This window comes from Lynx rufus, unplaced genomic scaffold, assembly GCF_022079265.1.
Source record: "Lynx rufus isolate CCGP_SWC_20201006 ecotype Redwood Valley unplaced genomic scaffold, mLynRuf1.p SCAF_34, whole genome shotgun sequence".
Taxonomy (NCBI): Eukaryota; Metazoa; Chordata; class Mammalia; order Carnivora; family Felidae; genus Lynx; species Lynx rufus.
In genome coordinates, this window is record NW_025814850.1 from 2,579,384 (window position 1) to 2,603,957 (window position 24,574).

The 24,574-nt window shown below is 39.2% G+C and overlaps 1 protein-coding gene across 1 annotated transcript in view; it reads right to left on the reverse strand.

The window, feature by feature from the left end:
- The window catches only part of GPATCH8 (G-patch domain containing 8), a 103,008-nt gene extending 79,131 nt beyond the window's left edge, over positions 1-23,877 (reverse strand). Inside the window, exon 1 of the mRNA XM_047093577.1 lies at positions 23,784-23,877. Coding sequence (XP_046949533.1) covers positions 23,784-23,828 — 45 coding nt within the window. The 5' untranslated portion in view covers positions 23,829-23,877. The remainder of the gene's footprint in view (positions 1-23,783) is intronic.
- Positions 23,878-24,574: the final 697 nt, after the last annotated feature.

The following is a 24,574-nucleotide window of genomic DNA, read 5'->3' on the forward strand; positions in this document are numbered from 1 at the left end:
AATCTATAAAAGAAAAAAACTGAAGAACTGGGCTGCAAGGCGCCTGGGTGGTTCAGTCAGTTAAGTGTCCAACTTTTGATCTCAGCTCAGGTCTTGACCTCAAGGTTGTGAGTTCAAGCCCCCCAAGTGGGCTCCACACTGGGCACACAGCCTACACTTATTAAAACAAACAAACAAACAAACAAACAAACAAAAAAACCTGGGCTGGGAGAAAGTATTCACAACTCTCATATCTCACAAAGGATTTGTATTTCTAAAATATACAATAAACTTTCTAAACACAGTAATAAGAAAACCCAATTTTTCAAGTGGGCAAAGATTTAACAGACTTCACCAAAGATGACACATAGATGGCAAGTAAACACTCAACATCATTACTAGGGAAATACAAACTAAAACCACAAGATAATACCACTACACATCTATTAAAATAGCTTTTTTTTTTTTTTGAGTTTATTTATTTGTTTTGAGAGAAAGAGAGAACACAAGCTGGGGAGGGACAGAGAGGAGAGACAGAATCCCAAGCAGGCTCCGCGCCATCAGTGCAGAGCCCGACATGGGGCTCAGACTCACAAACTGTGAGATCATGACCTGAGCTGAGATCAAGAGTAAGACACTTAAGCAACTGCACCATGCAGTTGCCCCTCTATTAAAACAGCTTAAAACAACAACAAAAAAAACAAAACAACTAACAAGTGCTGCAGAAATTGCATGGAAACTCTCATAGGTTGTTGGTGGGGTGTAAAATGGTACAGACACTTCAGAAAACAGTTTGGCAGGTTCTTATAAAATTAAACACACATTGAACAAACAATCCATTAATTCCGTCCCCGGGTATTTGTCCACATAGAAGGAAAACCTGTGTTCACAGAAAATCCTGTCTTGTGAATGTATGGAAACCAATCAAATGTCCCTCAACTGAGAAATAGATTAAAATACTATGATACACCCATTCAATGAACCATTCTTCACCAATAAAAAGAATCTACTCATACAAGCAGTAACATTTCGAACGCGTTACGCTAAGTGAAAGAAGCCATACTCAAAAGTCATTGTATAATTCCATTTATATGGCATTCTGGAATAGGCAAAACCAGAGAAAAGAAAACTGATCAGCGGTTGCCAGGAGCTATATACTGATTGCACTGGTGACTACGCTATATTTTGTTAAAATTCGAAGAACTGTACACTAAAATGAATTACCCTGTATCTTAATCATACTTTTTTTAATAAAAAAGGAAAAAGCCAATATTTCTACATCTCCCCCCTTAAAAATACTTTTTTAAGCATTAAGAAAGTTTAAATCCTATTGTGTAAACACATGGTGATGCTTACAGGAATCTATACATGTTTTAAAATTTATAGAACTAAACACCAAAATAGAAGTCAATATTACTGTACGACTTATTAAATAAAAATAAACTAAAAAATATGCATAGACAGCTCTAGAATACATAAGAAGCTGACACTAGCGGTGAACTCTGAGAAAACCGGGTGCTTAAGAGACAAGAGATGAGAAGGAGGCTCTTTTGTTGTTTTAAATGTTTATTTTTGAGAGAGAGAGAGAGAGAAAGAGCACAAATAAAAGAGGGGCAGAGAGAGAGGGAGACACGGAATCTGAAGCAGGCTCCAGGCTCTGAGCTGTCAGCAGAGAGCCCCATGTGTGGGGCTCGAACTCAGGAACCATGAGATCATGACCTGAGCTGAAGTCAGACACTCGACCACTGAGCCACCCAAGTGCCCCTGGGAGGCTCTGTTTTTAACTGCGTGTTTTTTCCTTTTGAATTTTATACTTAAATTCCCTAATACTCAAATACTCTAATAGAAATCATAAATATTTTGTATTTAATAGAAATCACAACCATTTTGTATTTATCTTTGAATGCTTAATCAATGCCATTCAAAATAAATTTCTGATGAATTTATTTTAAAATGTTTAACACATTTTAAAGTGGTGTTGATTCAAAAATATTAACTTTAATTTAATTTAATTTTTTTTTAAATTTTTTTTTTCAACGTTTATTTATTTTTGGGACAGAGAGAGACAGAGCATGAACGGGGGAGGGGTAGAGAGAGAGGGAGACACAGAATCGGAAACAGGCTCCAGGCTCTGAGCCATCAGCCCAGAGCCCGACGTGGGGCTCGAACTCACGGACCGCGAGATCGTGACCTGGCTGAAGTCGGACACTTAACCGACTGCACCACCCAGGCGCCCCTTAACTTTAATTTTAAATGTTTAAGCATAAACATAAAATGAAATCATGATTTCCAACTGAATATTTGAAACTTTTTTTAAAAAGCTTATACATCAGGGGCACTTGGGTGACTCAAGTCAGTTAAGCATCTGACTCTTGGTCTCAGCTCAGGTCATAATCTCACAGTTCGTGGGTTTGAGCCCCAAGTCAGGCTCTGCACTGACAGAGCCTGGGATTCTCTCTCTCTCTGCCCCTCTCTCCCTCCCTCCCCCCAAATAAATAAATAAGCTTGAAAAAGAAAAAAAAAAAAAGCTTATACATCAGACATAACAGGCTATAAGCTCAGCTCTTTTTTTTTTTTTTTTTTGCCAGTCTTCTCAGTTATTGACACCAGAGTTGCTCTTCTGCTGCTGAGAGGTTGACTATTTAAAAAAAAAAAAGACATCGACTAATCATCCACAATGTAATCCCAACTGAAATACATTTCAATTTTAAAAAACTAATTAGTTTAAATAGAAAAAATTAATAATCATGAAAGACACCAAACTATGTGAACTCAGAAATTTTTAATATAATTTATTCACAAATTGGTTTCCATACAACACCCTGTGCTCATCCCAATAAGTGTCCTCCTCAATGCCCATCACCCACTCTTCCCTTGCTCCCATCTTGAACTCAGAAATTTAAAAATGATAACCAAATGATCTTTTCAATGAAACCAACAAATATGTACATTAAAAAATACAAATACTCTGCTGGTATAACTAATTCACCGTCTAAATTAGATACTGTTTAGAAGAACTCAGGAACTCATTTTTAACAGTTTACTCCCATGGTCTTGCTAAACGCTACATTTGAACCAGCTATCTTTTGAGTACCTATTAATAAGTATCAGGAACTGTGTGCTTCACAGGCATGCTCTCAATCCTCTGAATGATCCAACAAAGTAGGTATCATTATTTCCATTTTCAGATGAAGAATTCAGGGGTGTAAGTACAAAATCTACTCACTTAAATAGTAAGTAAAGAAGCCCAAATTCTAAACCCAAAGTCATTATTAACTTCAAAGTCCATATTCTTTCCGGTATGCTACTTTGTGATTTTTTTTTTCCAGGAGGAAGAGGCAGGAGGAAGAACACTGGGAGACAGGGTTCCAGATACCACATTTTCCATAGCTTCTGCGAATTTTAAATGCAGATAATATTCACTGTAGCACTTCTCTAATATATTTTTAAAAAATTAGAAGCAAATGTCCAATAGAGGAAGAGTTTAATTTAATTCTATTTTATTAACACAACAATTAGGGAGTTACAATAAAAGTTTTAAAACTATGCAGAAACAGGTTACGTTTAAATGGAAGGAGGAAGAAATCAAAAAGGTAGTTCACTAATTACAACTGTGTAAGACTATGTGGACAAGAACTGAGTGGTGTTCTGAAAATGTGATAGGAACTGATAAACATCTGAAGAAACATCTAACAAACATCTAAAGTTAATTGTTTTAATTTAAATATTATTTTAATGATAGAAGTTGACTTTAAACAGCCTAGAAATATTCCACAACCATAACTAAATTAGTGAACTGAGATTACTTTTTCTATTTATTTATTTATTTATTTATTTATTTATTTATTTATTTAGTGTGTGTGTGTGTGTGTGTGTGTGTGTGTGAGAGAGAGAGAGAGAGAGAGAGAGAGAGAGAGAGCGCGCGCGCGAGAGACAGCGTGAGAGAGAGCGAGAGAGAAAGCGAGAGAGCGAGCATGCGTGCCATTGGGGAAAGGGCAAAGAAAAAAGGGGACAGAAGATCCCAAGCAGGCTCTGTGCTCGAATTCATAAACCGTGAGATCATGACCCAAGCCGAAGTCAGACACTTAACCGACTAGGCCACCCAGGCATCCAGAACAGAGATTACTTCTTAACATTTATGAGTGTCTGCTTGATTTGCCACAATAAACAAATCAATTAGTAGCAACATGTGAAAAGTATAAAAACTGCTTATAGGGGCACCTGGATGGCTCAGTTGGTTAAGTGTCTGACTTTGGTTCAGGTCATAATCTCAGTTCACGAGTTTGCCCCGTGTCTGGCTCTGCACTGACAGCTCAGAGTCTGGAGCCTGCTTCAGATTCTGTGTCTCCCTCTCTCTCTTCCCCTATCCCCCCCCCACCCCCACACGTGCTCCCTCTCTCAATCTCAAAAGTAAATTTAAAAAATAATAAAAATAATAAATATTAGGATATAAAGGGGGGGCAAATATACAGAAAACAAAGGGAGAACTATTGGAAAAGATCAAAGATAATAGACATTTGGAGGAAATTGCCTTAAAGACTAAATAGCTCCTTCCTTAAAGAAAGAAGAGTTGGGGTGCCTGGGTGGCTCGGTCCATTGAGCATCCAACTCTTGATTTCATCTCAGGTCATAGTCCCACAGTTCGTGGGATCAAGCACGACTGCGCTGACAGCATGGAGTCTGCTTAGGTATCTCTCATTGCTCCTCCCTAGCTCATGTTCACACGCTCTCTCAAATAAATTTTTAAAAATCAAACAAATATATAATAAAAATTAGACATAGGGTCCTTCTGTGCTATAGAACATATATAAGTTCTTACAATAAACTGAAATAGTAAATTAGACCCCAAACTAATAGCAATTACAACATTAAAGTTTTACCCTTTAAAAGTTTTTAGAAATTGTCACGGCCAAGAAGAGTCTAAAGAGACATGACAACTAAATGTAATATGGTATCCTACATAGGACCCTGGAACAGAAAAGGACATGAGGGGAGTACTAAGGATATAGGTTATGGACTTGAGTTAATAATAAGGTATCAATGAGTCCATTAGTATGGTGACAAATGTGCCACACTAATGTAAGATGTTAATAACAGGGGAAACTGGGTGCATATCTATGGGAATTCTGTACTATCTTAGTGATCTTTCTTTAAGCTAAAACTGTCCTAAAAGGTTTATTTAAAACAAAGTTTTGAGAATGGTTAATACCACCCCATATACATAGACATGTGTAGGTTCTTTTAGTTTTATAAAATATCTTCAGAAACCTTATCGCAACAAACTTACTAGATAGCACAGGATTTGGCAATCAGTTGAATTTAGGGGATTAAAAAAATGTTTATTTATTTTGACAGAGAGACAGATAAAGAGCATGCGAGCATATGCACAAGTGGGGGAGAGGCTTCATCTCGTGAACCATGAAATCATGACCTGAGCCAAAATCAAGAGTCAGACGCTTAGCCATGAAGCCTACTAAAGAAATAAAAAATAAAAAAACAAAAACAAAGAAGACAGTTGTAAGCTCTATGGACTGAGCCACCCAGGCAACCCTAGGTGATTTTTTTTTTTTAATCATCCCTATCTCACAAATAAGAAAACCGACACACAGATTGTCCTTAATTCTTAAAGGCTTCTGATTCTTTGGGGGTGGGGGAGTAGATGGTAGGCATAAATGTAATTTTGTTTTGTTTTTGAGTATAGTTGAAACACAATGTTACATTAGTTTCAGGTGTGCAACCTAGTGATATTTATCTTCTTAGTCCCATGTTTCTGCCAATGTATTATACTATACAAAACTCAAAAGATTAAAAATAAACAACCTTGACTCCATAATTCTGAAACAATATTCCATAAAGAGAACAGTTAGTCAAAACCTGCTTCCTATCACAAAAGACATGGAAAAGACTGAGGAAATGTTACAGATTAGAGGAGATGAAGAAAAACTAAATGCAATCAATTCAAATTCCTGGGTGGGATCCTGCAACAGAAAAAGAACATTAGTGGATAAAAGTGGTAAAATTCAAATAAGGACTGTGGTTTAGTTAATATTACTGTACCAATGTTAATTTTCTAGTTTTGATAATTATATTATGGTTACTGTACAACTATTGTAGTAGGGAAAGCTGAGTGAGTAGTAATCCAAAACTCTATATTTACAACTATTCCATAAATTTAAAACTTAATGCTTGGGATGCCTGGATGGCTCAGTCAGGTTAAGCATCGAACTTCAGCTCAGATCATGATCGCTGGTTTGTGAGTTCCAGCCCCATATCAGGCTCACTACTGTCAGCACAGAGCCTGCTTAGGATCCTTTGTCCCACTCTATGCCCCTCACTCACGCATGCACTCTTTCTCCCTCTCGTTCTCAAAAATAAACATTTTTTTTAAAAATAAATAAAACTTAATGCTCAAAATAGAGGCACCTGGGTGGCTCACTCGGTTAAGCATCCAACTTCGGCTCAGATTTTATGATCTCGCGGTTTGTAAGTTCTAGCCCCACATCAGGCTCTCTGCTGTTGGCACAGAGTCCACTTTGGATTCTGTCTCCCTCTCTCTCTGCCCCTCCCCCTTGCTCTCGCTTTCTCGCAAAAATAAACATAAAAAAAAACCTTGCTTAAAAATAAAAAACAAAAACCTTTTTTAGTTATGCAATAATCTCAGCATATTAGCATTAAGAGAAAAAAAGTCAAAGTGCCGAAAGATGTGTTTACATGCTACCCTTTGGGGAAGGAGAAGAGTGGAGAATGCCTGTATGTATATGTATTATGTATGTCTAAAAGAACCCACATGTAATTGGAAATAGTGGTTGTCTTTGAGAAAATTAAGTGGTTTACTTTTCACTTTGAATCCATTTGTCCCTTTTAAATGTTGTACTAGAAAAGCAAAAAAAGGGAGGGGGGGAGAGGAAGGAATATAAAATTGACTTTAAACCCCCAAGGGTTTAAATATATAGTAATAATAGTAACGGTGGTGGTGGTGGTGATGATTATGATAACAGTAATAAATATTTTATTTCCTGCTTCTTTCCCTGTTCGTGCCCAACTTTTTTCTTTTTTTTTTTCTCAATATATGAAGTTTATTGTCAAATTGGTTTCCATACAACACCCAGTGTTCATCCCAAAAGGTGCCCTCCTCAATACCCATCACCCACCCTCCCCTCCGTCCCACCCCCCACCCCCTCAATTTTTTTTCAAGTCATCTTGATGAACTTAAGACTTAGGCTTTTTTTTTTTTTAATTTTTTTTTTCAACGTTTATTTATTTTTGGGACAGAGAGAGACAGAGCATGAACGGGCGAGGGGCAGAGAGAGAGGGAGACACAGAATCGGAAACAGGCTCCAGGCTCTGAGCCATCAGCCCAGAGCCTGACGCGGGGCTCGAACTCCCGGACTGCGAGATCGTGACCTGGCTGAAGTCGGACGCTTAACCGACTACACCACCCAGGCGCCCCCTAGGCTTTTTTTTTTAAGTAGGTTTCACTCCAGCACGGAGCCCAACGCAGAGCTTTAATTCACAACCTTGAGATTAAGACCAGAGATGAGATCAAGAGTTGATGGAGGCTTGGGGCACCTGGGTGGCTCAGTCAGTTAAGAGTATGACTCTTGATTTCGGCTCAGGTCACATATCTCATGGTTCATGAGCCCCACACCGGGCTCTGGGCTGGCAGTGCAGAGCCTGCTGGGATATTCTCTTCCTCTCTGTCTGCCCCTCCCCCAGCTTGTACTCTATCTCTTTCTCTCAAAATAAATAAATATTAAAAAAAAAAAAAAAAGTCAGAGGCTTAATCAACTGAGCCACCCAGGCACCCCATCAGCATGCAACTCTTGTTCTCAGGGTCTTGAGTTCAAGCCCCATGTTAGGGGTAGAGTTTACGTTTAAAAAAAAAAAAAAGAAAGAAAAGCAAAAGCAAAAGCAAAAGCAAAAGCAAAAGCGAAAAAGAAAAAAAAAAGAAAAAGAAAAAGAAAAAGAAAAAGAAAAAGAAAAAGAAAAAGAAAAAGAAAAAGAAAAAGAGGGGCACCTGGGTGGCTCAGTTGGTTAACCATCCGACTTTTTAACGTTTTAATGTTTTTATTTATTTTTGAGAGAGAGAGAGAGGGTTCAAGCAGGGGAAGGGCAGAGAGAGAGACAGACAGACACACACACACACACACACACACACACACACACACACACACACACACAAATTCTGATGTAGGCTCCAGGCTCTAAGCTGTCAGCAGAGAGCCCAACATGTGGCTCAAACTCATGAACCCCAAGATCATGACCTGAAGTTGGGGCTTAACCAACTGAGCCACCCAGGCACCCAACTCTGACATCAGCTCAGGTCATGATCTCACAGTTTGTGAATTTGAGGCTCGCAATGGGCTCTGTGCGGACAGTGCAGAGCCTGCTTGGGATTCTCTCTCCTCCTCCCTCTCCTTCTGCCCTTCCCCCACTTGTGCTCATGCTCTCTCTCTCAAAAATAAACTTAAAAAAAAATCATTCTTTCCAAAAATAGTCAATATGGCCTTTGATTATGTGAAGGCCTCAACAGGGATTTTAAGAGAAGTATTTCTTCTGCTTTACCCTACTTTCAAAATCTCCTTTAGGCTTCTCAAACCCCATCAGAATTAAGATGATCACAAGATGTTATCAGGCAAACCAGGGCACTTTGAGAGTAAAAAGGAGTGTTGAGACTAAATATGCCAGGACAAAAGACATAAACCACAACATAGTTATCCTAGTGAAAAATCACAGATCACTATGTTACAGTATTCCTAAAATTTACTTTCTTTTTTTTTTTTTAATGTTTGCTTTTTCAAGAGAGAGCATGAGCAGGGGAGGTACAGAGAGAGGGGGACAGAGGATCCAAAGTGGGCTCTGTGCTGACAACAGACAGCCTCATGTGGGGGCTCGAACTCATAAACCATGAGAGCGTGACCTGAGCCAAAGTTGGATGCTCAACCAACTGAGCCACCCAGGCGCCCCCTAAAATTTACTCTTAATGACTGCTTGAAACACTTATTCCAATGCCTAAATCAACTCTTCCTTTCTACGTATTATGTGCTTTCGTAGTTGAAATATAGTTTTTCATTTATGGTGATCAGAAATTTAAGTTCAGGGGTGCCTGGCTGGCTCAGTCAGTAGAGCATGCGACTCTTGGTCTCAGGGTTGTGAGTTCAAGCCCCACGTGAGTGTAGAGATTACTTAAAAATAAAATCTTAAATAAATAAAAGAAATTTAAGTTCAAAAGGATTGGACTAGAAGCAATTTCACTTTTTAAAAAAATTTTTAGGGGCGCCTGGGTGGCTCAGTCGGTTGAGTGCTGGACTTCGGCTCAGGTCATGATCTCGCAGTTTGTGAGTTCGAGCCCCGCATTGGGCTCTGTGCTGACAGCTCAGAGCCTGGAGCCTGCTTCAGATTCTGTGTCTCCCTCTCTCTCTGACCCTCCACTACTCATGTTCTGTCTCTCCCTGTCTCAAAAATAAACATTTAAAAAAATAAATTTAAAAAATTAAAAAAAATTTAATGTTTATATATTTTTCAGAGAGACAGTGCAAGAGGGATAGGTGCAGAGAAAGAGAGGGAGACAGAGGCCACCCTGGCACCTCAGAAGCAATTTCACTTTAAAGAAAAAAAAGATGTTAAAATGTACACAGATGTATACATATACCCAACAGACTTTCCTTCAACTGCCTCTCTCTCAAAAAAAAGCTTCAGGGGCGCCTGGGTGGCTCAGTCGGTTAAGCGTCCGACTTGAGCTCAGGTCACGATCTCGCGGTTCGTGAGTTCCAGCCCCGCTTCGGGCTCTGGGCTGATGGCTGGGAGCTTGGAGCCTGCTTCCGATTCTGTGTCTCCCTCTGTCTCTGCCCCTCCCCCGTTCATGCTCTGTCTCTCTCTGTCCCAAAAATAAATAAATGTTAAAAAAAAAAATTAAAAAAAAAAAAGCTTCAACTTGTGGTAGATCTAATAATAAATGAATAGAACCTGGCTGACTTGCAGGTCATTAAAATACACAGTAGCTCTAGTTCCTTATAGGTCAAGGATTCTGCTTCCAAGCACAGGACAAATGTGGAAACTTCTCTATTACAAATTTAGCTGTGATGATCATTTAAATATAAATAGAGACAGGGACTGCCCTAAATTTATCCATATAAGTGGAAACTTGTTATTTGCTAACCAGTGCTATTTTGGAATTTATACAATCCCATAGGGAAAATTAAAACTAGAGAAGAGGAAATTATCAGGACAATTCTTTAAAAATCACAACAAACAGGGGCACCTGGGTGGCTCAGTTGATTAAGTATCCAACTCCGGCTCAGGTCATGATCCCATGGTTCTATGGGTTCGAGCTCCACATCAGGCTCTCTGCTGTCAGCATGGAGTCCGCTTTGGACCCTCTCTCTCCCTCTCCCTGCCCTTCCCCCACTCATGCGTGCTCACTCTTGCCGTCTCTCTCAAAAAATAAACATTAAAAAAATTGTTTACATCACAATAAACATCACAATCTCAAATAACAAAACACAATATTTCAGGCATAAAGAGGTGATATTCTCTTCCATCTGACAATGACTATTAAAATTTAACACAATTTCCCCCAAAAAACTAATGAAAAAATATTACTCATAGTCAAAGTCACTGGATCCAAGATCTCTGATGAATCAATTATTTAACACAAGGATTATGCAAACTAAAGTTTTAAATCCTGTCTGACTTTTCCCATGTAAACTAGGTATGAGCCAAGTTTAAAGTAGTTTTATCTTTGGCAGTATATTCTACCACTCAATGCTAGCCCTATCTTTTAGCACCTGGCTCTGGTTATTGGGCTGCATATTATAGACATTCCTGTCTCTCTCTGCTTCAAATGTCCCCAAGCAAAACTTATCTGTTGTACTGTACTTATTATTCTCTTAGAGATAATCTAATGTCACTAAGAGGAAATATTAATCATAGCCCGACCTTACAACTCAAGCAACATACTTGTTCATAATTTGGACCTTCTAATTTCAAAACACATAATGATGCTGATTTTACCTACCATGGACAAAAAATGGTATGTTTAGCAGACAGAGCCATACAGGATAGCTTCATATTCCATCTATGAACACAACCAGTCCTCCTCTGTCACCAAATAAATAAGAGACATCATCCCCGTCCCCCTCTCTATTCATTCCAAAAAAACTAATTCTAATATTATTCTAAACAATTCAGAATAAAAATGTCTTAGGAGGAAAAACCCTATCCAAAAGGAAATGAACATTCTCAGGAATTACTGTATCATTTTATTAGTATACTTAAAGTTTATTTCCACTTAGTCAACAGAAACATCATTGTGGTCAACTCCTCAAAACCCCCAATTCTTTAGTATTGTTTTCATAATCATACAGTCTAATGTACAATGGCTTCCAGTATGCAATTATAAAACCAAAGATCTGTCTGATATCAGAGACACCAGAAATCAAATCACAACCATCTGCTAGCTGTATCACCTTGGACATATTACTAAGCCTCTGTCCAGGCCTAGGCTGGTTTCCTCAGCTGTAAAATCCACATTATTACACTATAGCATTACTACCTAGATTGTGAGGTTTAAAGAGGAACAAAATTATAATTATTTTAAAGCACTGTTGAGACCAGTCAATACCCAGAGAAAAATTCATTTATTAAACTTAATTCTACATAAATTGGTAGGAAAGCTAATTGGCTAGCAATCTCAGCAAACAACTAAGAACTTGAAAACATATTACACTGGGTCAAGGGTATGAGCATATCACATACTAGTCTAAAAATACATGCACACCTGTTTGACATATCAAATTTTCTGGATAATTCAACTAGAACAAGAAAGAAATGGTTTCCAAAAAAAAAAAAAAAGCACAACACAGAAAAATTACCAACTTAAAAAAAAAAAAACCCATAGGGGTTTTTCAGAAATGCATGAAAATACAACAAACAATTCTTGAGGCATTCAAAAAGATAGGGAGACAATAGTTAAACAATTCATCTGGGACCCACAGTAACATATATTATTTCTTTTACCACTGGCTGGTATGATAGATCTCTTTTCAGAAGTTTGAAAGAATTTCTGCCCTAGTCCACAGAAAAACAAGTATACGTACAATGTGTCACAGAAAAGGAAACTCACAATTAAAAGATGATTGGTGTGGTTATATACAATATGTAATAAAGTGAAACTATAAATGACCATAATACAGCCTCCATACCTGAAATATCCCTCAACTGGCTCTATAAGATATCACAGAAAATAACAGTTCAACCTAGATAATCCACAGCACAGCAGGAAGCTAAGTCCCCAAGTCTACATTCTTCTCAGACTAAGCCTCTCCTTAACATACCTGACTTTACTTAACCATTAATTCAAATATCTGAGCAACTTTTAGGTGCCATACCCTGGCTCAATGCTAGAAAAATGAATGAAACAAAGACTTTGCATTCAAGAAATTCTTTTTTACGTTTATTTTTGAGAGACAGAGAGAGATAGAGCATGAGCGGGGGAGGGGCCGAGAGAGAGGGAGAGACACAGAATCTGAAGCAGGCTCCAGGCTCTGAGCTGTCAGCACAGAACCTGACATGGGGCTCGAACTCACGGACCACGAGATCATGACCTGAGCCCAAGTCCGATGCCCAACCGACTGAGCCACCCAGGCGCCCCAAGGAATTCTAAGTCCGGTGTGATAAGATAAATTATAAGAAGTATACAGCAGGAGAGATAAAAGCACAGTGATTAAAAGCTGCGACTGGTTCAAAAAATACCTGAAAGCTACCTCTTCAACTTGCCAGCCATGAGATCTGGCTAAGTTTTTCACTATAAAATGGGGGTAATAGGACCTGCATTAGTGGGAGATTACATGAGATAATGGTGCACACAACAGAGGAAGCACTGTATACTGTTAGCTGCTACTATTACAAATAAATGTAATACTGAAATATTACGAAAGTGTTGTGGGAGCACAGAAAATGGAGTAACTAACTCTGCCTAAGGAATATGTCAGAGGTGACACCAAAATTGAGTACAAAATTGAGTACAGCAGTAGGAATTCCAGGCAGGTTAGAGTATATGCAAAAACAAGAATAATAAAAGAGCCTAGCATGTCCAGATAACAACAGAAACTGTAGGATGGCAGAACAAAGAAGGGAAAAGAAGATATACACCTGGGGCACCTGGGTGGCTCCAGGCTCTGTACTGTCAGCACAGAGCCCGACATGGGGCTAAATCCTCAGTACCGTGAGATCATGACCTGAACTGATATCAAGAGTCGGACACTTAACCAACCTTGTCACCCAGATGCCCCAAGTGTCCAACTCTTGATTTTGGCTCAGGTCATAATCTCAAGGTTTCTAAATTCAAGCCCCACATCTGGCTCTACACTGTTTGGGGTTCTCTCTCTCCCTCTCTCTCTCTCAAAATAAACAAAAACTTTTTTTAAACGTTAAAATTAAAAAAAAAAAAGTCTTAAAACATAAGTTAGTGAGTTTGAATCAGATACTTGAGAAATCAGAAACAAGGGAAAAAAACTGTATCTTAGGAGCATTCAAGGTTCAAATTTGAGTTTTCTAACTATATGGTCTCGATTTCTCTGATCCTCAGTTCTCTCACCTGTAAAAAGATAGAGATACCACCACCTGGTTTAAAAGGTTACTTAAGATTACATAAATATCTCTAAAATGCCTTGGCCCAGGGCCTGGAATGTAATAAGTACCCAACAAATAGCAGCTGATAGTACCATCACTAGATATCACAGCAGTCAACTTTTGATGGTGTAGTGGTCAAGGATAAGTTTATAGTACCCTAATTTGACAGTATCCAGTAAAAGTACCATTCTCTTTCCCCATCTATTCTTCTTATCTCATTTCTTATTCTTTATGATGCTAACACATGGTCACTCAATAAATGTTTGGGAAATGGAATTGTCTGGTAGACCTATATACACAGTGAACAGGCCAGCAAGAAGTCATAAATAACCAAATTAAGTTTATAACACCAAGATGTTTCCAGAAAAAAAAATATAATATTTAATGATAAACTTACCAACTATTTCCTACCAGTTAACTGGTAGAAAATGCTACCTTGTATTAAAAAGAAACAATGCTGGTGCACCTGGGTGGCTCTGTCAGTTGAGCATCCAACTTTGGTCATGATCTCACACCTCGTGAGTTTAAGCCCCACGTCGGGCTCTGTGCCGACAGCTAGGAGCCTGGAGCCTGCTTCTGATTCTGTATCTCCCTTTCTCTCTGCCCCTAACCCACTTGCAATCTGTCTCTGTCTCTCTCAAAAATAAACACTAAAAAGATATTTAAAAACAAAACAAAACAATGCTTTGTGTACTGTAGACAATACCAACACTCGTCTCAAAAAGTGGCCAATCTATATAACACAGCAGAAAGAATACTACCAAAAGAATCAGAAGATTAAAGTTCAAAATCCAGCTCTGTATTAGGCAAAATACTTAAAATATCTGGGCCTCTGTTTCATCATCTCCAAAACAGAATTTCTACCTCATCTACCTGAGTTGCCAAAAGAATTACATAAGAGTGTGTATGAGGGCACTTATTAAACCATGCAGTATATAACTACACAATATTACCATTCTAACATCCAGGTTAGATGATTTTACAAAACTCTGGTGTCTTACTTCCCTAACTTCGTTTCCTACGATCTTGTCCTCCATACTTTAGCCATTTCATTCTCACGATCATTACCAATAATCTCAACCCTTCCATAATCTCTATTTCAAACACTGTGCTCTCCCAACCACAACGTTCTGTCTTTCCCACTCATTCACTCCAGTACCTCTACTCCAAAAATTCTTTTTTGTTTTGTTAAAGTGTAATTAACATATATTATATTCGTTTCAGGTGTACAAGGATTCAACAAGTCTATACATTACTCAGTGCTCATCAGGGTAAGTATATTCTTAATGCTTTTTATATTTTCCCCATCCTCCACCCACCTCCCATCTCTCCAACAATTTTTAAATCCCATCAGTTTATAATCCATTGATCCAACTTTTCCCTCCACCCCAAAAGTCCTTACTTATCCCCCTACTAAGCTTAAAATCAGTCATTATAACCCCTCTCTTGTCCCCCCCCCCCACATTAACTCTGGTTAATGGAGACTGGTTATCACAGCTTTAACTGTATGTATAGCACATCTAACACCATTGTAACTGAATTAATCTTCAAATAAGAAAAACTGTTTCGATGTCTATCCCCCATTTAAACATCTTAAATAGGCAGAATATTCCAGCATAGAACATTAAAATGAAACTTGCTGTTGTAGCCTTAGCTTTTACTTTTTTCCTATGCTCAATAGTTTAATCATTGTGAAAACAAAAACAAAAACAAAAAACCACACACACACACACACACACACACACACACACACACACACCCCAAGAATTCTGCTTATTCCACTTCCAAACTTTTGCCCTGGCTGTTTTCTCCAACTGAATCCCTCCCATTCTTTTCGTTGCAAAGATGCAATCCTATCTTTCAAGATATAGCTTAAATGCTAATTTCTTCATAAAGGCATGCCCAACTATCCCACTTTAAGGGTTCTGTCATTTACTTTGAGTTTTGTATTTATTTAGTATAGTATTCATCTGATAATCATGCTGGTCTTATGAGTAATAAATATTATTTTCTTTATTATCTCTCAATCTGGAACAAAAGTTCCTTGAAAACCACCACTTATTAACAAAGCTTCTTCCACAAATATACACATACTCTTTAGCACAGCCACTATTCAAATATTTTATTAACAACCTTCTTAAAAATAAGTATATACTAGAAAATATTCTGAAGGTAAACATACCCCTCGGTATCTCTTGTGTAGATGATACCCTAAAGTAGTTATTAAACCAATTAAATTTTCAACCACTCTTGCTCCTTTTTACTTCTAGGTTTACTCATAACAAGGGAAATTACGGACACTACAGCATATAATCCACAAGCATCAGCTTTAAATTTTTTTAATGTTTATTTTTGAGAGAGAGAGGGAAACACAGAATCCGAAGCAGGCTCCAGGCTCTGAGCTGTCAGCACAGAGACTGATATGGGGCTCAAACCCACGAACCGTGAGATCATGACCTGAACCGAAGTCAGTCACTTAACCGACTGAGCCATCCAGTTGCCCCCGTAAGCATCAACTTTAGCTTCTTGTATAGTCCAGATCTAAAACATCAAATTAATTTCTTGATTTTTGATCAGTACTACCTACAAAATGGGTGAAAAAGTAAGCCTCTCCTCCCTAATCAACACTGGAAAAAGGTTACCCAAAACAAAACACAGGAGTACTGATTTCTCCAATGATCATTATTTAAAATAGCAGTCACAAGGGGCGCCTGGGTGGCTCAGTCAGTTAATCGTCCGACTTCTGCCCAGGTCATGATCTTGCTGTTCCAGAGTTGAAGTGCCTTCAGGCTCTGTGCTGACAGTTCAGAGTCTAGAACCTGCTTCAGATTCTGTGTGTGTGTGTGTGCACGCGCGTCTCTGCCCACCCCTCATGCTGTCTCTCTCTCTCAAGAGTACATAAACATTAAAAAAAATAAAAGTCACAAAACATGATCAATGATGTTTTCTATTACAACTTTAAATCTGAAGAGCTATTTTGTATTTCAATTCCATAAAACAGACAGAAAATTCAAATTCCTCTTTGAAATCAATGTAATTGTCAGAGAAGGATGATAAATAATTGGAATTTCGTGAGATGAGACCAAATTATTTTTTTTAATTTTTTTAACGTTTATTTTTGAGACAGAGAGAGACAGAGCATGAGTGGGGAGGGGCAGAGAGAGAGGGAGACACAGAATCCGAAGCAGGTTCCAGGCCCTGAGCTGTCAGCACAGAGCCCGACGCGGGGCTCGAACTCACAGACCGCGAGATCATGACATGAGCCAAAGTGGGACTCTCAACCAACTGAGCCACCCAGGCACCCTGAGATGAGACCAAATTAATATTACGAAGACACACAACTCAAGATATGTCTTACCTCCTATGTCTTACCTTAACACTGTTGGTAAAAATAAAAATTAAGCAGGGATGCCTGGATGGCTGCTTAATTTCGGCTAAAGTCATGATCTCCTGGCTCATGAGATCCAGCCCTGCATCAGCCCTGCACTGACTGTCGCGCCTGCTTGAGATTCTCTTTCTCTCTCTCTCTACCTCTCTCTCTCTCAAAATAAATAAATATTTAAAAAAATTAAGGCAAGTAACAGAAAACTACTATTTTGGCCCTAGTTTTAAATTCTTACTAGCTATGGCACTTACTAAAATATTAGGTGCTAGGGGCACCTGGGTGGCTCACTCAATTAAGCGTCAAGACTCTTGACTGGCTCAAGTCATAATCTCACAGTTCATGAGTTCAAGCCCCGAATGAGGCTCTGTGGTGACTGCTTGGGGTTCTTCTTCTCCCCCTCTCCCTGCCTCTCCCCGGATCAAGCTCTTGTGCTCTCTCAAAATACATAACTGAAAAAAATTTTTTAATAAAAAAATAAATAAAATAATACATGCTATAACCTATGTACAATGCCAAAGCAACTTTAGCTGCTTTTCCTTCCATAAATTCCTATATTAAGTATAAGATACCAAATGCATTTGTTAAATCCCAAAGAAATCATTTAGTATAAGCATGACAATACAATACGTTCTTTCAGCTGGATATATTTAAACTTTTGCATTGACTAATACAATGCATTAAGCACATTCGGTTAGACTTCTACAGTTAAACAGACAATTCACTTTTTATAACTGGAAAATCATTACAACATCTTCTGGTATTTGCTGCAATATCAAATCAATGACTTCTTTCAGTATTTGTGGTGCTCATTTGTAATTCCTCTGGTAATTAAACATGAGTCAGCTTTCACTTAATGCTAAATGGCAATGCTAATATGAAAAAGAGATATAATGCCAGACACACAAGCAAAAGTACCAAGCAGTTTTCAGGGAAGGAATTTTAATAGAATTCAAGAACAGGATGTTAACCTCAAGTTGGAACCCATTTTCACTAATAAAATATTAGAAACTTATCAAGTCATAAGAAAAAAGATGAAATCTCTACATGGGTTTCAAATACATAATTCAAGATCTCATGAACTTCTATTCCTTTTCTTTTTTTAACCAGACTCCACGCTCAACGTGGGGCTTGAAGTCACCACTGAGATCAAGAATTGCACGCTCCACCAAATGAGTCAGCCAGGTGCCCCAGAAAATGGAAATCTTGCCAAGAAAACACTGTCCTTTTTTTCATTTTATCATGTACCCAAACAGATGGAAAGGACATGGAAATGTGTCTCAGCTACAAAGCAGCAGAATCAGGATAATTAATGATATAGATCTTTAAAAATTTTTAAGTCACAGTTTTTAGTTCTGGTTATGTAATTTATAGTATTTTTTTAAGTTTATTTATTTTGGGAGAGAGTGAGCATGCACACACAAGCAGAGAGAGAAGCGCAGAGAGAGCAGAGAGCACAGGAGCAGAGAGAGAATTCCAAACAGGCTCTGCACCGTCAGTGGGCTGGAACCTAGGAACCTTGAGATCATGACCTGAGCTGAAATCAAGAGTCAGATGCTTAACTGACTGAGCCACCAAGCACCCTGGTTATATAATTTATCATAAAGACTTGATAAAACATGATAAAAGAATCCCTCTATAGTATGCTAATGAGAACTGTGTGATATGTATAGGATAAAAGAACACAACACACCTGTTTTTCTATGTTCATGGTACTAGAACAGCCCTGTAAATCATCAGCCTGATACTGTATTCCTCTAGATCTGTTTCTTCTTCGTCTCCCATGCCTACTTTTAAAACAAATAAGCATACCATCACACAAAACCCTGTGATCACAATTCTTGTCAAACCCATTCTCCCTTCAATGAAACTCATAAATGTCTTTCTCTGTGATTTTTTTTTCCTTAAAATATCCCTTTTCAAATACCTTTTATCTTGAATATAGACCCTGTATCCTTCAAATCACCACCAGAGAGCTTTCCCTTAAGCTGACCTGACATGGTAATTCTTGATCCCCTGAGAATATACTAACCAATAATTTTGCATTTGCTAATAACCATGCCAATTTATCATCAGTATTTTGAAACTGGTACAGCCTTGGTTCCAATCCTTTCCACCTATCACATAATATGTTGAGAAAGGGAACAGTAATAATTTTGCATAAGTTTCAGTATCCCAAGCAAAGCAGACATTCATTCTCATAGCTAGTGGCATCTCTTCCAGATGATGGGAGACCTAGAAAACAGAGATTAGAACACTTGCCCATGTCTCTGCCATATCTGCATTAGAATGCAAACTTTTTTACAAGACACCACCACAGAAAATATACTTACATGCTTCTGTGCCCTAAGTACTTTAAAACTTTAACCTCCTCACTTAATGGTCAACTTCAGAATTAAGTGAAGGCCACATCCTGGTATCATGTGAAACACCAGAAGAATCCTACAAACATGCTACATAAAAGTAATACATGATTTATTGCTATTTACCACTATGATTACTTACATAGATTATAGAAAATCCTTGGGTAATTTTATTTCTATTATGAACTTTAAGATACTTCTCTCATTCTTTTATTACTCAACTATCTATTATCATAGCTCCTTTTCACTAGAAACCTAATACAGAGGGACACCTGGGTGGCGCAGTCGGTTAAGTGTCCAACTTCGGCTCAGGTCATGATCTCGCAGTTTGTGAGTTCGAGCCCCGTGTCGGGCTCTGTGCTGACAGCTCAGAGCCTGGAGCCTGTTTCAGATTCTTTCTGTCTGTCTGTCTGTCTGTCTGTCTCTCTCTCTCTCTCTCTGCCCCTCCCTTGCTCACGCTCTGTCTCTGTCTCTCAATAATAAACATTAAATGAATTTTTTTTAAAAAAAGAAATCTAATGCAGAATATATTTAGAACAAAAAGTAATGAGAGGCTACTTTAAATCACCAGTCCTCTGCAAGAACACAAACTAAAGAACGTATTTCCTCATAGCATTCAGCAGTGTCACCATTAATAGCTGCACAACCACTAAATGTTGAGCAGATCTTAACACCTTATGGTTGCACATCACTGTACAAACAAAACTTTCTTTAGAGAACCTGTAATCCAAAGTACTGCATACATCTATATCTTAAATTATACTATATATTTTCCATTAGTTTGTGTTAACATTTCAAACTGTGAACAAATATGCCTTAACCTGGTAAGTGTAGGCAGAAGTCATGTCTCATTCAGAAATTGAGGTCAGATTCTTAAAGCCGTAGTCAAAACTTAACATTAAAAAAAATAAATACATCAGCCTAAATCACAAAGATTTCCAAAGATTAAAAAATATCACTTAAAAAGACTACACAAAAGAATGCCTAAACTAAGTTAATATATCCTCTATGAGAGTATAACTCATCACTGTCAGAAGTCTCCTTAGAAGTCCTTGAGAGACCAAGAAACAGATCTGGACAAAAGAGAACACAGTAAAAAGTACTTGTGTAATCTCTCTAAAAGCTCACTTACTCTTTGTGACCTAGAAGTTTATCCTCCATATTTGATGACTCAATTACAGATACAGAAAATATGTAATTACCAGTAGACACAATGATTATGAGCACAGGTTCAAGAGTCTAAGAGTCATAGTGTGAATCTAGGCTCTGCCATTTATCCACTGTATGTGGTTGGCCAGCTATTTAATTCTCTGTGCCTTAACTGCTTCATTTGAAAATGGGCGTTAATAGTACCTACCTCATAGGGTTATTGTGAAGATTATTAGCTAATAATACACATAAAGCCTGTAGAGTAATACCTGTTTATTATTAAAATGAAGTTATCGAGGGGCACCTGGGTGGCTCAGTCAGTTAAGCACCAGACTCTGGATTTTAGCTCAGGTCATGATCTCACAGTTCGTGGGTTCAAGCCTCCCCCTGCCCCCATCAGTGTAGAGCCTGCCTGGGATTCTCTCTCTCTGCCCCTCACCTGCTTACTCGTGCACACTCTCTCTGACTCTCTCAAAATAAATAAGCTTTTAAAAAACAAAAATAAATAAATAAAATGAACTTACTGAAAATGTTTAAATGTCCCTGATAATGATTACCCCTTCTAGTCATAAGTGCTCCAGGTGGCATACCACAGTTAATTAAGCTCCTCACCGTATTATACAAAACACCTTTAAACTTCAGGTGTTTACAAATAAGTGAACCCACTTCTGACTCTATACTAAGTTCAAGATACCACAAACTCTTCAAAATTTGCACTTGATGATAAATTGGCAAAGAGTGTAATTTTATACTTCTAAATTACCTTGCCAAATTAAAGGCAAAGAAAATGATACTCATCTAGAACTTACCAGAGAAGACAGCAAAGAAAATTTTCTCGTGCTGTAAGAAGATCTGTTTAAAGCAACAGGATCTATGCACTTTGTTTGGAAACCTACTTGGGATTTGTTTTCAACTGTATTCAATGCCTTCACCTCATTTATCACTTAAAACCTTAAAAGGAGGCCACATTTAATTTTGAATAACCCAACCCTGAAATTTGTTTCAGATATACTATATTCAGAAGCATGCTATTACACTTCCTCTCAGTAACTTTAATTGAAAGACCATATTAATGAAAATCAATTTTTATTTTTCCTTTTACCATAATATCCAGAAAATTACTACTTTAAGTATTTTTATTATGTATTTTTTTCTATTTTAGAGAAAGAAGAGAGCAGCAAAGAGGCGCAGAGGGAGAGAAAGAATCTTAAGCAGACTCCACGCTCAGCATGGAGCCTGACGCTGGGCTTGAACCCATTACTTTGGGACCATGACCTGAGTAGAAATCAGCAGACACAACAGACTGAGCCACCCAGGTGCCACATTTAAGTATTTTTAAATGGATGCTTTTTAGAAATGTAGTACAATAATTTACAGAAGTTGTAACATCTTATAATTGTCTAAAAGGTTTTCATTCCCAATACCCTATTTTACCCTTAATATTAGGACATCTGAATTTTTAAAAACCAACATTTTCCTGGCTGACCCAATACTGCAGGAGTTGGTTATTCCAACATACAAGCAGGAAACAAACTTCAAATAAACGTACTATCCTCCAAGGACTAGCAACCAGGTTTTACATAAACCCAACCAAAGCCTAAGAGAAAGAACTCTTACTTGAAAGGTAGAGGCTTTCTCATTTTTTTCAAGTGACAGCACTCATAATCTGCTATCCAGTTTTCAAATTCTTCTTTCAGGGCTCTGCAAATGCTCTTTGTTTAAGCCTGCTGAACTTCTGGGGTTGACAGCCATTTTCCCTCAAAACTTAATTGTCCATATTATCTATTTTCAATTTTATTAGGTCACCTTGAAATTCTCTCCTCTGAAAAAGCACTTGAGGATTTTAGTTTAACGACATGTCTCTTTAAAAATTACCAATAAAGCCCACGCATCTTTCAGCCTACACGCGTTTTATAGTTCTCACTAAAAAACAATCTTTCTCAGGAATCAAATGGTTATACAGGAACTGCTTCAACTTCCCTGGCCCTGCATTATATTCTTAAACACCTTGAGATCCAGTCCTGTGCTGCAGCTACACAGCAGGCGCATGATTACAAGGCTTTTTAACAGCCCCCAGATCCCTTACTGCTGCAAAACTTCTCACAAGCGTTCTATGCACTAGTCTGTTAACAGTGTTGGTTTAACTGCTTTACCTGTTTATTAACCAACCCAATCATTTCGGGGAATTCAAACCCTTCAAATCGCCTTCTGAAACGTATCTAGAGTATCCCATGTTGATATTCAGAGAAAGATCTGCAGCGGGATAAAAACTTGAGTTCTGATGTTCATCCCCTGACCCAAATTGCTGTTGCCAGGATATGCGGTAGTAATGCAGTGGTTTCTTTGAGACTCCAAGGATGTACTTTACCCTAGAAATAGGCAATCTCTAGTAAATCCCTTTTAGTGGACGAGATTTCTGCGGTAACAATGCTCAACTGGAAGGTATTTTAAACACCCGAAAGACGAGTTCTTCCAATTTGGCCTTTATTTTTTGCTCAATAATGCCTGCTATCACGAGGACATTTTTCCTTACAACACTTGCAACTAAATAAAGAAAAAGGCAGCTTGTGGCGCTAGTTATCAAACGCTTAGGAAGTCCATGATCATTACGCTTCTTAAAAATCTTTCGAGGTAGGTGGGGGCCAACCTTACGTCGACCACAGTCCTACAACTTACGGTTTGCCAAGCAAAACTAACGGCCTAATAACAACAACAACAACGTTCACGCCCGGAGAAATCTCAATGTTTGACCAACCAAGAAGGCGTCTGGTAACTAAAGCACCCTTTTCCATGGGAAGAAATGAAAAGACAGACAATGAAAGGGATTCACCCTAGTGAGGATGGACGAAGGACGACCCCAAGAAGAGCCGAGCGAGCAAAACCCAGGGGTTCGGAAGCGGTAGTCTCAGCAACACCCGCCCGAAGCCCTCCCAACCCACCCCTCTTTTCCCCCCGGGAGCCCGCCCGTCGCCTCCGCAGGCCGGGCGGACCCGAGGGGAGCACAGACCCCAGTGTGCGGTCGGGCTTCCGAAACCCGCCCAAGCAGGCCGAAGCCGCAAACCCGCGGCCTAAGTTTAACAGGTAAGAGAATAAGAAGTGAGAGCAGACGCGGCCTCGCCTCAAGCTTGGGAGGCCCCCTGAAGAATTGGGAGGCGGGAGCAGAGCGAGCCGGTTAGTAATCCGGAGCGGAGCCTGAAGGAAAAGAGCTGGGAGCGGGGGGTGAGGAGGTCCCGGCTCGGCCAGCGCCTTCCCGGATGCTCGGCGACACCCGTGTTTACCTGAAAGTCTCGGTCCTCGTTGAAGCGGGAGAAGCGGTCCGCCATTTTGCCGCCTTCGCTCCTCTCAGGACGAAGCTCTCGGGTTCGCTCCTTCCCTCCCGCGACACCCGCCCCCTCGCTCGCCTCCCCAGTTCCCCGCCTCCTCCCACGCCCACCCGGCGCGCGCAGGCAGGGAGGGAGGAAACGAGAAGTCGCGTCCAGAAGGGAGCCCCTCCAGCGCAGGCGCCTTTCGGCCCTGGAGGCGGAACCTTCCCTTAAGTCCCCTCCACTCTCGCGGCCCAGAGCGACCCCGGCGGCCGCGCGTGCGCGTTCGCGCCCGAGAGCAGCAAGCGCTTCCGGAGAGAAAGGTCACGGGGGCACAATGCGCTTGGGTCCGGATGTTTTCCACCTGCTCGCTTCTACGAGTGAGATATATTTTCTTACCCTCTTGTTTCCATGTGTGTGTAGAAGCTCATCCTCAGCTTTATTCACTGAATAGCAGCGTAATATCGTGGTTGAAAGCGCAGATCTGGAACCAGACTAGCTCCTTTCAAATCCTGGTTTGCTCTGAGGATTAAGCGGCTAACGAGACAGGAATGAGCCCTTCTCTCATAGGACTTAAGTTCCAGTGGAGAAAATCAGATAAATAGTAAAATATTTACATAATTTTAAATATTAACGAGTGCTACAAAAAATAAAACAAGGTACAGTGCATTTCAGAGACCTCGAAAATGACCTTTGACCTTTAGGAACAGCAAGGCGACCGCAGGCTTGGAGCAAAGGGAAGGGAAAGTTAGACCTAAAGGCCCGTT